Source organism: Passer domesticus, chromosome 8 (assembly GCF_036417665.1).
Source record: "Passer domesticus isolate bPasDom1 chromosome 8, bPasDom1.hap1, whole genome shotgun sequence".
NCBI lineage: Eukaryota > Metazoa > Chordata > Aves > Passeriformes > Passeridae > Passer > Passer domesticus.
In genome coordinates, this window is record NC_087481.1 from 40,082,417 (window position 1) to 40,095,487 (window position 13,071).

Here is a 13,071-nt window from a genome sequence, read left to right on the forward strand (position 1 = left end):
TTTCTCTGGAATCTCAAGTTCTGTTGGAAAGATTACACAGGCTGTTTGTTTGATTTTTTTTTTCAAAGGGGTGTGTTAATAAAGACAAACTCCTTCAAGCTACTAGGGATGATAGAAGAGAACATGTTTGAAACTCTGCATCAAGTATTCCTGCAATTACATTCTTCGACTGTCTGGACCTCTGGTGAAGTTTCAAGACATAGTATTTTATGACATGCTCAGTTGACTCAGCAGACTCTTTCTCTGCTTCACCAGTGAATTTTGATCCTAGTGGTTTTTGAAGTGGCATGCCTACCACAAAAATGTACTTCTCTACTAGGTTAACAATGTTCCAAATTGCTGATTTGGCAGAGCCCTTTGTACTGAACAGTTATTTGTGCTACTCCAAGGATATTTTTTCTGTACCTGTTAACCTTAAGTAATTGAAGCTGGCTTTTGAGTGAGTTGTAGTTGTAGACAGTACAAGTACTGTATGTAGGAAGGAAGTGGTTCAAACTTGGAGTGTTCAAAAGAATGTCTAGTCAGGTGCTAGTGTGATAAAGACACTTTTCCCTAGTGCTCTTTAAACAGAGTGAAGCAGATGACTTTTGAGAGCCTTCACCATCACTTTGAAAATCCTGGGTTTGAAGTAGAAGCAGCATTTCTGTGCTCGCGGTGTTACCAGGCAGGACCGCAGGGGGACACAGGGAGGCGCCATGCCAGCAGGGAACACCACAGATCCCGCCGGAAAAGGCACAGGACGGACCATGTCCTGTTCCTCTTGGAAAAGTTGCTTTTCTGTGTATACAAAATACAGTGCCATTTTAAAACTACAAGGATGAAAACCTTCAGGGGCTCTGAAGATGGAAATCCTTCTAGCCATGCACTGTCACCAAGTGCTCAGTGTTTTCAGGTAAGAAGTAGTGAATTCCTTCACAAACTCTTGAGTATTCCACCTCCTGGAAGCAAAAATTAGAGAAGGAGTTTGTCCCACAATGGACTTTCTTTTTGAGAGGAAATTTTAGAGATGGACTTCCTGGCTGGCTGGAGGACTGTGTGACAGTGGCATTCCAGTTAGGCTGAGAGCTGACAGCTATGTTCCCAGTTGTGTCTCTGAGTAATTGTTACCCTCCCTGCCTGAGGGACCTCTGTGTTACTGGTAGAGTCCCCACATCATGTCAAGGATGGCAGATCTTGGAGAGCAGCACCATGGAAGAGACATAGGTGTGTGTGAACAGCATTGTACTGGGGAAATGTATAGTCAGTCCAAAAGCAAAGCCACAACTTGGTTACTGCTCAGATGTTTCACCTGGAGAATCCCTGAGAAATTCCAGAGGAGGTACCGGGGAAGATTAAATCTCAGAGTTCTCCTTTGCAGCATTTTCTGGTGGAGTAAGAAAATAGTGGGTTCTTAAAAGGAGGAACAGGAGGGAAGCAGGAAAGGGAGGGCTGATGGATGAGAGTCCAGGGGCAAAGTGTGTCATCAAAATGGTCTGCAAACCACTTTGGAGCTGAAGCAGTTCTTGATGTTGTGGACTGCAGCTGCAAACCAGGGAATGAAAATCAGCCTAACAAATAACAGCTCTTTTAGAAGAAGCAGAAGAGTTCGGTTCCAGAGGAGAATTCTTTTTAGTCCAGCATCTTAAGACAGTTCTGCCCAGCCACACTAACAGGTTATTCTGAAGTCATTCAAGTTTCAGAGCAGTACTTTGTGGAGACACCCACAGTGTTCAGAATCAGGGCACATGGCTTTAGCCCTCCTCTAATCCCAAAGCCCACTTCATACCATGGTGGAGTCTCCAAGCACTGAAGCTGTTTTGCTGATCTGCATTGGCTGCCTCCTTGTCAGCATGAAGGAAGATAACTGCAATAAGAAAGCTGCTCCCTCATTTGTTTTGGCTATTTTAGTCATGACACAGCTAAAGAGGAAGTACAGTGTTTTCTTCTTTTTATCTGGTGAGGGAATTTATTTCTGTGATTCTGTGGAATTTGTGGCTTTTTGCCTTTGCAATACCATGCTAGTAATGCATAGTATATCTAGTTTATTAATCTTTTAAAGGAAGCAAGTTCAGTCTGTTTCACATAAACAGTTAATGGCATTGTGATAATATTACAGTTCTGTCTTTTCCCACATAATACTGATTCAGTTGTCTGTCTTCACTGTAATCACTATATATTTTACATTGATGGGAATGTGATCAAGACAGCAAATGCCAGCCATTGATCTGTACATATATGCTTGGCAAGTCATATAAACTCTATTTATTATTTTTTTCTGATTGTAACATTGCTGTTAATGATCTTTATATACTTCATAAAATATTGGGAAAGTGCAAGCTGGCATTCATCTAGGAAAAGGTACTTGGGGGGATCCTGGTATTACTTAATTTGTCCTTTTTCTCCCCAGTGAACAGCTCTGTAACCACAGTTGGGGTTCTAATGGGTCCCATGGGGTCAGTGCAGCTTTATCCAAAATTAGGATTGGACGTTTATAGATCATTAACCAGCTCATTCTTCAAGCCATAGTACATTTCATATGAGTGAAATGAAGCAGTCAGATGTGTACAGGACTTGAAAGAGATTTTGGAGTATGAGCTTTGTGGACACTGGTTTTTCACTAAAAGATGTTCTGGAATATCAGAAAAACAACAATTCAGTATACTACTTCTTTATTTTGCAGTATAAAGTGTAATTTCACAAACCCTCATTGTAATTACAGAGGACAACCAGTCTGCCCAGTCACTGATAAACTCTATCCCCACCACAGTAGACAGTAAGTATTGGGGAAAGAATTCTATAGATTATCATTATCTAACACAAAAAGCACCTTGTTTCATGTTTGCCTTTACAAATAGATTACAAACAAACTGGAAGTACAGAGAGATACTTCAGGCAGAGTTTTTAAAAACCCTGTAGTACAAGCATCTCTTCCTGGTGGAACCCCTCAGGTGATAGGAACAGCAGCAGCAGGGCTCTCAGAGAGCTAGAGCCTGGCATGTCAGGAGCCAGACAGGAACCACAGCTGGGTGAAGTAGATGCAGAGAAGAATCTGTGTAATTTTGCACAGGGTACTGTGTCCTTCCCTGTGTGATTGTCTACTATGTTACAAGCTGGCTGTGGTGATTATAAAGGCACCATACAATTTTATTTTCTAAGTACTCTTCTCTCCATAAAGTAGCTACCAAATGGTCTGAGTGTTTCATTCTCAACAGACTGAGGAATGACTGTCATTCAGCCAGAGCACTCATGAGTTTGGGAGCTGGAAACTCTTCACTTGGTTAACGTGGAACAAAAGAGACCTCATAGTGTCTGGGCATATTTGCCAGACTGGTGACTATTGGGCTAATGTCAATGTCTTTGTGATCCACAACAGGCTTCAAAGTAAAGTTCTGCAGGATGGATGTTAAAAATATGAATATCTCCATCCGGGCCAGACCTTCTCCTGCACAGATGCGTTTTCCTACAACCAAAAAAAAGAAAAAAAAAAAAACAAAAAAAAGAGGTCACAGTGGAGTATTTGCTGATAACTGATTTTAGCCACAGTTCCATGAAAATTTAGACATCTCAGAATGCAGAGGCAGCACTACAGTATTTTGGGGAAGCATGAATGAAACTAGGAACTAAAGGTCTAGAACAACAAGAGCGCTAAGTAGTTTGGAGGCTCTGGTTGCTCAAGTTCTGCTGCTGTTTGATGGTTTGAGAGACAAGTTGTATGGCTGAGTCCCACTTCATACACATCTTGTAGAAGGCATTGGAGGAATTCTTGTGTTTGCTAAAAAAGGAAGTCAGCTGGAACTATAGTGCAGGGGTTAGAGCTTCCCCAAAGTGACTCTGGCAGATGTCACCATCACATTGTACAGACAATGGTGATGGAGCCATGAAATCTTCAGAGAGATTTCAGGAGAGGATGGTCTGGGATCTGAAATAGCAAGAGGTCTTACCTGTAGAAAATGGCATGAAGTAGTCACTCTTTTTGAAGGTACCATTTGCATTCAAGAAATGTCCTGGGTCAAATTTTTCTGGATTTGGAAATTCCTTGCTATCATGTAGGACAGAAGTCAGCATAGGAAATATCAGAGTGTCCTGAATTAACAAAAAAGAAAGGTACAATGGAGATATGTTAAAGCAAGGAGGCACTAAGAAGTTCCCAGTGCTAAACAGAAGAGTAGTCAAAGTTTAACCACTTTTAAATGAACCAGTTTTTAATGCATGGAAATATATGCCATTGGTATGGCAAAGATGTTTTTTAGTGAATTTTAATAGTTTGTTTAGAGTATTTAATATTGCTTCCAAATAAATTACAACTTACACTGATGTGAAAAAAAAAAACAACCCAGAAATATCTCTCTCTTTATACAGAGGTTGCAAAAGTATTCTTCTTTTTTTTCTAATACAAGGGACTGGACACAATAACTTCCAGAGTCCCCTTCCAAAAAAAAAATCATTTCAGTATCACATTTCAATGCTTTTGAAAATAAATAAAATACAAAGAACTAATAATTGTTTTCAAGAGATTATGACCTTTCTTGGACACAGTGTAACAGACCTTGGGGATAAAATAGTCTCTGAACTTGGTGTCTCTGATTACAGCATGTGGGACATTAGTGGGAAGGAAATCGATGTATCTCTGGATTTCGTGGATCACAGCATCTGTAAAGGGCATCTGGCTGCGATCTGACATGCGAGGGCTTCGGTCTCGGCCGATCACGGAATCAATCTCCTTCTGCATCTTCTCTGTTGAGAAATCAGTAAATGTTGAATGAACAAGTCCCCCATCTGTTTGCCTTAACCTCTCTCCATATTTACAACAAAATATGCTTTTAGCATGCCAGGAATATATAATTATATTTAGTACTAACATCTGCTTCTCGTGAAGACAACTAAGACGTATATACATTTCCACATGGCAAAAACATACTTCCTTAGGGGACTATTGGCACATGTGGTAGTGACAGGAATTGTCCAAACTGATCCCACAACCTATTAAAAAGTTTTAAACTATTTCTTTGCATTACCTACTATCTCTGGGTATTTATGGAGAATCAGAATTGCAAATCTCATTGTGATGCTTGTGGTCCCTGTTCCTGCAAGGAACAAGTCGAGTGTGGTTCTGCTCAAGGTCTCAACGGTGAATACTGAGTGGTCATTCCCTTTCTCCTGCAGGAACATTTGGGAGAAGGTTTTGAATGACAAACCCAAGGAGTTTGCTTAAAAAGAAAAATCCTGTACCCATACTGTAGGTTTATGAACACATCTAACATTCTTTTAAAAATACAACACTCACTCTCCAGATCACCAGCATTTATGGGAGGTTTACTAGATAATAGTATGATATGGAAGGAGCATTGAATTATATTAACCAGATTGGTCTTCAGCTTTCATCACTTCGGCTCATGCTGTTAATTCTGTGTTTAAAAATACTTGATAAGAAAATGGGAGAGGATAAAATGAAGTCAATGTGTCATGAAGAGCAAGTTCCCTCTGTATTTGCAAAAACCCAATACCCATCACAAGTTAAAGAAAATATCTGATTCAAGCAGTGATTTCCATACAATCCAATAAATCTCTACTCTTACAGTACCTGTTCCATTTTATTAAGAAAAGCATCAATAAAATCTCGAGGACAAGTGGGATCCAGGGTTTTCTGGTGTTCTATTACGATATCTGTTGTAAATTTATCAACTTTTTCAATATTTTTTATCAGTTGTTGATGAGGTCCGGGCATATAATCCATGATAGACGGGAAGAAATTATATAGCTGTAAAAATAAAGGGATGAAAAAGCACACTCTGATTAATGTGGCTAAACTAAAATGTTCCCCTGATTGTAACTATGAAAATAGGGCAGGTAAACTGTTTTGGAGCAGTAGGTCTTTCTTACTCAGGATTTTATGACCATTTATGGTTCCACTACATTCAGGGATTTGTATATTATAATAACTAACAAATATATGAAATAAAACCAGACACACCTGTGTTTGTATAGAGGCCTGGAGCTTGTTGTTTTCCTCTATCCAGTCAATTAAATTTAGAAAATTCTTGTCCTCATAGTCAAAGCGATCCCCGAAGACGATGGAGCAGATGATGTTGGAAACAGCATGGATTAGGAACCTGCCAGGGTTCAGGGGTTGCTCTGCAACAACCACCAAAAAAAGGTATCTTGCTTTCAGTGTTTCATGGATCAACCCTTCCTCTGACACTACTAGGTAGTTTCACATCCTCTGGGGATCCAGAATTTTGCACTCCTTTGAAAGGATGGTGAAGGGCCTACCAACTTATTCTTCAAGTGAACTAATTTCACTCTTATAGTGGTTTAAGTATCTCTTCTGTCTTGTTCTCAGCAGAACACTGGTCTGAGTGCCTTAGTTGCTCTTCAGCTTCCACATGCCTATCTGTCTTACAGACTGTTTATTAGAAACAGCTTAAACATTCCCACAAAATCCCAATGAAACCATGGGGACTTTGCCTGAACCACGTCTTTAGATTATTGACCTCCTTATTAACTTTATTAGTGTAACCCTCTCCTTGGGGTTCAAATGCCTGTGATCAAAGTCTAGTTTTGATAGCGCAGCTGCATGACTCCCATGCAGAGAATTACGGTGTAAGCAAAAAGCAAGATCAGACCCAAGAAAGAAAGGAAAGCTAATTACAGACAGTGATAGGGTGCATCTCAAGGTTTCAAGATGAGGAACAATAACATGAAAAGGTATAAAATCCTGAAAGAAAATCACAGAGTAAGAAAATATCAACTTGGTAGCAGACTATTCCAAGGAGCAATAGCGCCAGTTCTCTGCCTGACTGGTGACCCCACAGCCATTGAAGGCTCAGTGGATATTTCAGAGGTGGTGAGTATATTAATGCTGAATGTAGAAGACACTAGTCATATTTATTTATTAATTGCATCAAGGGTAAATTATGGTCTTATACTTTTTGGTTGTGTATGTTTTGCTTGTAAAACCTTTTAATACACAGTAAAAGATGCTGCAACAAGGTGAGCTAGAGACTTGCATAAGGGCATAAGAAATATAGTATTACTGTGATAGTCAAAAGATAAAAAGCAATGCAGGTGAGAGTGTTTTCTCTGATTTATAAAATGAATGTTTATCTGAGAAGTCAGATTTAATTTTCTAGTGGCCCATGGAAAACAGTGATGCTTAATCATTCTTATAGATCAATCTGCTTTTCCCCGCCCTTGCAGAATAGGCACACATTGAGGGCAGGCAATGAAAAGGGTGGCTAGTACTGTGCCACCCTCAGGGGACACGTTTAGAAGTAACACTGACTTATATATTACTAGAAAACACATTTACAGGTTGACACCAAGTGGGTAACCTTATACCCTGCCCTCAGAAGCAGCCTATATACCTGTTCCCATTGGACAGCCCCATCAATACTGGGATCTATTGTCTAGTGTTCAGATGGACCTAGCCCCAAGTATCTGCAAATGAATTCTCTAGTCACCTGCTTCTTCAAGATCTGTTTACATAGAGTTGTAGGAGACAAGGTGAAGAAGAGCATACTTGGTTACCTGACAGCATTCCAGCACTGTCTCCACAGCTGAATTCCATCCTTGGCTCTGTGGCAAAGCCATTCCTTTTGCCACTTCCTGTCTTGTTCCTCAAGCAGAATAGGTTAAAAGGTACTCTCCAAGCCTCTCTCTCCTACTTTTATCCTCCATACTATCACAGTGCCTTTGACCCACTGATAACTTTGCCTACAGAAGCAGGGAGAAGAAACAGCAGCTGTACACCCGCTCCTTGGGTCATAGATTTTGTAAATGAGCCCTACACCCCTCATTGTCTAATTGAAGATATGCACAGTGTCTCAACAGGCACAAAGTCCTTAGCATACCATGTGTGTTCTTCAGCCTCTCCACCAGAAAATGAGCTTCCTCCTGGATTCGCTCCTCAATGCCCTTTTTCCCCATCCCAAAATCCCGCAGGGTGGTGAGTGCAAATCGTCTCAGCTGCTTCCAGGTCTCTCCATTGCTGGTCACAATGCCTGATACAGGGAGGAAAAATAGACCTTCATGATCAAACAGCTTTTTTTCCCCTTTAATGGGAACTACACAGTAAGTACTCAGCATGCAAAGACACCTCTCTGTGGAGTTACACTGCAATTGCTATCTGCCCCAAATCACAACTTCTCTGCAATTCTGAAGGTGACAAATTTGATCCATCTGTCACAGCCCTTGAATAAAATTGACTTTATTCCCAGGATAAGAAAAACTACGTTACGAACTAAGTAAGAAGTAACACTGAATTGGTCTTGGACACAAGGCCTTTACACTGACATAACCACTCAAATGTTCTGCTGTGCACCTGCAATAGAGCATATCATTATGGACAATACCAATGGTGTTGGTATTGGAATGGAATATGTACTATAAATGCCATACCAGCGACTGACCTGGTAAATAATCTCATTACCTAATCTGGACTGTGGCCCTTACTGGGTCAGTCTATATTATCTTGTTGTACTGTGGACTTTCCTTTTGCTGGTTCCTTAGCTGTGTCTATATTCGAAATATTTTCAGAAATGGGGGAATGAATGTAAGACCTTAGAGGCACATTTCATATACAAAATTTTAGCCAGAGTTTCAAGCACACTGGAAGTAAAAAGGCGCTCAGTGAAGCCATCCTGGGACTTGAAATACTTCTCCAGGGGACCAGTTTACTCAAGAGTCCAACTAATGAGCCGGGTTTTTTGCCTTTAATTGATAATTTGTCTGCATAAAAGTAGTAAATAAAATCTACCATGCCCCTCTGCACTTCCCTGTCAGCTGTGTTTCTGAAGTTCTGAAAGCATCTGTTTGGCATGCTGGCATTACCAAGAATGTACCTGTGCCTTGGAAGAGCTTTTTAATCAGTGGTAGAATGCCTCTTCCACTGAAGTCATCTCCTTGATCAACCAGAGCTTCTTTTACAACATCATAGCCATACAGCACCACAACCTTTTGTGGGCCCAAATGTACTGTGAAGACAGGACCATACTTCTCACTGAGCTGTAGGAAAGGTGAGCACAAAGAGCAACATAACAACATCAGTGATAGCCATGTGATGTTTGTAGCAAAGAGGTCTGAGACATGATGTGTCGTTGTCCCAACACTTTTGAGACTTGACACTGATTAACAACAAAGCAGAGATCTTTCAATTATGAGTTACAGATGAGGGAATCATACAAGAAATAGGAAATATGAATGGAAATGGCGAGTATCCAGACCAAATCTGAGAAAAGAAAATAGCCCTTCTCAGGGCTGGCAAAACATTTTAGAATACCTTTGTGCAGGGCATAACAATTTACATGGGCTCTAAAATCAGTTATATACACAATATGGAAGCAAATGCCTAAATGGTTTTTGACCACACACAGTGAAACTGTCTCTCAAAGGGGTATTTTTGCCAGATGGGTGACATCAGTCAGAGGAGGGAATAGACAGCACAGTTCACCTCCAAACGATTTTACTTCAATTCCTGCACTTGCTATTTCCACTCCCAGGAGATCCTACATATCTGCTGGGGAGCAGAGGCAGCAAAATGGAGCAGTCCTCTCCCCACAAAAAGGGCCAGGCTGTGCTGCCAACGTGGTGAGGAATTGAGCACAGGAAGATTACACTGCAACAGCATCAATGCCTTGATTGCAAATCCACTGCAAAGTGTAGTACTGTGGTACAAATTGTGAGGTCAGCACATAACTCATTTCACTATGGCAATTGCCAATATATAGACTGACTTATATTATATGGACATATATATTTATAAATAGGACATATATATTTATATATACACACCTGTAATATGTAGATTTAGATATACAATAGATTATATATATATGTATATTTATATACATATATATGTATATATATGTATATATATGTGTGTGTTTATATATAAAAGTGATTATATATAGATTTAATAAGCATGTATGTGTGGGAAACCTTTTGTTTCTGTTTAATATTTGGTCAATGCAAATTAAGCTTGTGAATTCAGCTGAGAACAGCGGGACTGGACTTTGTTTTATACGCCATGAAGAAAACATAGGAAAGAATAAGACAGTCCCTTACCTCTTTAAAGCTTTCAGGCAAATTCCATGGGTTTATCTGGAGCAGGTTTCCCACAATGGGGAATGCAGTGGGACCAGGAGGCTCCTTCCCTTTCTGAGATCTGCTTCTCCATGTGACAAAGAGAAGGCATGAGATGCACACCAGCAAGAAAATAGTGGTCACTCCCAGGGCCTCCATGGTGGGTTAAGGAAGAGAAGTCAAGTGTTAAAAAAGCCTGGTGCTGGACCTGTAAATCCATGCTTATTTATATGCTGTCGTGCCAAAGCACATGGTTGAAATTAGCCAATAGTGCCTTGCCATTCCTGTTGAGATATGAGTTTACTTATTAATCTGCTAATGATAAGAAAGAACTAAAGCTGACTTCGTGAGTTATGTAATAGTCCTAAAGCAATGGTAATTAAGACCTAGCAAAGCCCTGGTAGGGAAACAAGTAAACAAGGGATGATAACGTTTGCGCAGCAGAAGATGGTAAAAACTGTAGCTTAAGAAGGGGAATGGAAGTATTAGTTGAATAAAAAAAATAAATAGCTTTCATAACCTTAGGAAGTCTCTGTGTAATAAGAAACAGACATGACATTACTCTTAAAGTAATCCTGAATGAGAATCTGCAGAAGAAGATTGGTCATCTCTGTTTATCTCTGATCTGTGAAGGCAGTGCTCAAAGACAATGCAGTGGATAATGCTGGCAAGAAAAATGAAGTGTGTTGAACACTTACAGAATATTCTGAGTTGGAAGGGACCAACAAGGATCATCTAGTCCAACTCTAAAGTGAATGGCCCCTACAGGGATCAAACACACAACCTTGACATTATTAGCTCCAGGCTTTATCAGTTCAGCTAAGCTCAGTATGAGTTCTCTGTAGCAAAATCTCTCTGGACAGTTCTGTTTGAAACAGCTTTCTCTTTTCTATTCTCCCTCCTCCCCCTCCCACCTTCCCCTCTGTTTTAGAGAAGCTTTATGTGTTACAGCCCCAGACCCCTAGCAGAGGATGCTCCCTGGGTAGGTCTTGCCCCACAGAAGAGCCTTTGCCTATCACCCCATAGGCTCTGGTCACACTCTGACCATTCCTGCTCTTTGCTTCAAACACCTGGGTCTCTGTAATGCACCTACTGACAATGGATGAGCATTAAATTGGTGTCAGTGTCCTCTGGCAGTGCCTGCATCTCTTTACACACTAGGGAGGGGCCTCATCCAGATTTTCAGACAATTTATGTCAGATTAGGCGTATCCCACCCAAACAGCCATGTCAGGGAAATAGGCTCTGCCACCTGCCAAGACTCTTCCCATCCCATTCCATCATTTGACACATAGCCAAAATGATACTGACCCCTTAGATGCTGTGATGCTGTAAAGATGTGTTAAAATGCATATAATCTTATATATTCCATATATAAGAACACATATCCAATATATAAGAATATATATGTATCTTAATCTCTTCTTTGTCTCCCTGATAATGGTAATGGAAAGCAATTTGTCTTCCTACATGAACTCGTTGGCTTAGAACTTGAGTCCACATTTGTTCAATCAGTTTTTGAGTGTTCATGTGCACAAAAATAGCCAGACATACTGTAAACACCACACTTTGTTCTCTTCTGAGTTGTCAAAATGGGGTTTAAGGATGGGTAAATTTTATCTTTAGCCCAGTTAGCTGAGTACTAGCAGATTCTACAACAGTGAGGAAAGAAACATATCCAGCTTAAATCTAGATATTAAAAAGATGGGTGTACAAATGAGCTGACAGTCTCACCTGTTAGTGGGGAAATACTGAAACTTCCAGAAAACAGGTAATCTCACTTTGCTTATGAGCTTATTTTTGTGAAATGAGTCAGTCACTGAAGAAGTTTGCTTTCCCTGACTACAAAGAAAGGCTCTGGAGACATACAGATTTACATGTCTGTCTGCTAAGGAGCTGTTTTGAGGCAGATGACTCTAATTCCCTGCTCATTTCTCCTGGTCCTAATGGGGTTTTTTTATCCGCAACAAATTCTGCAAATTCTAGTACAATGGGCATTGCTCTAAATACTGCACACCAGGGTATTTAAAACCAGAAGTGGGCAGATGAGTGAAATGGAAAAGAACCTTCTAGGCTTTTGAGGGATAATTATATTGCTGAAAACAGTGAGTTTTATTATCATCAAGGAAAAACTCTAGTTGTTTGCTTTTTCTTTTCTTTTGCTTTTGTAGATAAAGTGCCTTGCATTGGCAGCCCTGAGGGTGAACAACTGCTGTGAAGCCTAATGCACGGGAAAAGCAGAGCTTTGCTTGCAGCATCATCCCACATCCGGACATGGCTTTTTTATTATATATCTCATTACTCACATAATCCCCAAAGAGTTTCAAAACGGTGTTGGGAATAAAGCCAGAGCTGCTTGGAGGGATCCATGAATTTAACTAGGAAGAGATTTAACTGCCAAAGGTCTTGGGTCACCTGTGATGACAGAAAAACAGGGATTATTTGGGTGTGAAAGACTATTTGAGTATGAAAGGTTTATCTGTGTCTGACAGACCCATCCTGATATAGTTCACATTCACAGGAAGTTCCTAAGAGACTTTGTTTTCTCCCAAGCTTTCTTCCCAGTGTAGTAGGAAAGCAGATGCCAGGGTCTCTGGTCTTGTTACAAATTGGTATAATTCTCTGGCTCCACCTGTGAATTCAAGTCAAATTGACAGGGTGGGATGCTGCTGTATGAACCAGTATTTCAAATTCCAGGCCTTCCTTAGAATGCCTTCTGGAAGCTGTTGCTTTGCTGGGCCTACCTAGTGGCATGAATGGGCCAGCTCCTAGGATTCCACCCTGTGTTTACATGTAGCCTTTAATCTGGGACCTGCAGTTAATGAACTTGCTTCTGTTGTCTTCCAGATTAGGTCTGTGAGAAAACAGACACCTTTTTCTCCCCAGAACAGCCCCTTCCCAGCCTGCTCAGGCATACTGGATCTGGCTCCCTCGCAGCAGCCGGTGCGGTGCCACGATCCAGATTTGTGGCAGTGGAGAGGGCACACCAGTGTTTCAGCTACTGCTGAACAAT

At 40.6% G+C, this 13,071-nt stretch overlaps 1 protein-coding gene across 1 annotated transcript; it reads right to left on the reverse strand.

The window, feature by feature from the left end:
* Positions 1 to 2,631: 2,631 nt before the first annotated feature.
* On the reverse strand, positions 2,632 to 10,269 carry LOC135306540 (cytochrome P450 2H1-like). Its single transcript, XM_064430678.1, has 9 exons — positions 10,042 to 10,269; positions 8,820 to 8,982; positions 7,830 to 7,979; positions 5,951 to 6,111; positions 5,561 to 5,737; positions 4,995 to 5,136; positions 4,526 to 4,713; positions 3,921 to 4,062; positions 2,632 to 3,439 (listed from the first exon to the last, which is right to left on the reverse strand). Exons 1-9 carry the CDS (start codon positions 10,216 to 10,218, stop codon positions 3,258 to 3,260), a joined length of 1,482 nt encoding a protein of 493 aa, XP_064286748.1. The 5' UTR covers positions 10,219 to 10,269; the 3' UTR covers positions 2,632 to 3,257.
* Between the last annotated feature and the right edge of the window lie 2,802 nt (positions 10,270 to 13,071).

Coding starts and splice junctions, on each gene's coding strand:
- LOC135306540 (XM_064430678.1), bottom strand. CDS start 10,218: ATGGAGGCCCTGGGAGTGACCACTATTTTCTTGCTGGTGTGCATCTCA. Junction 5,137..5,560: donor TTCTTAATAAAATGGAACAG/GTACTGTAAGAG, acceptor ATGTTCCTGCAG/GAGAAAGGGAATGACCACTC. Junction 3,440..3,920: donor CTTCATGCCATTTTCTACAG/GTAAGACCTCTT, acceptor TTTTGGTTGTAG/GAAAACGCATCTGTGCAGGA.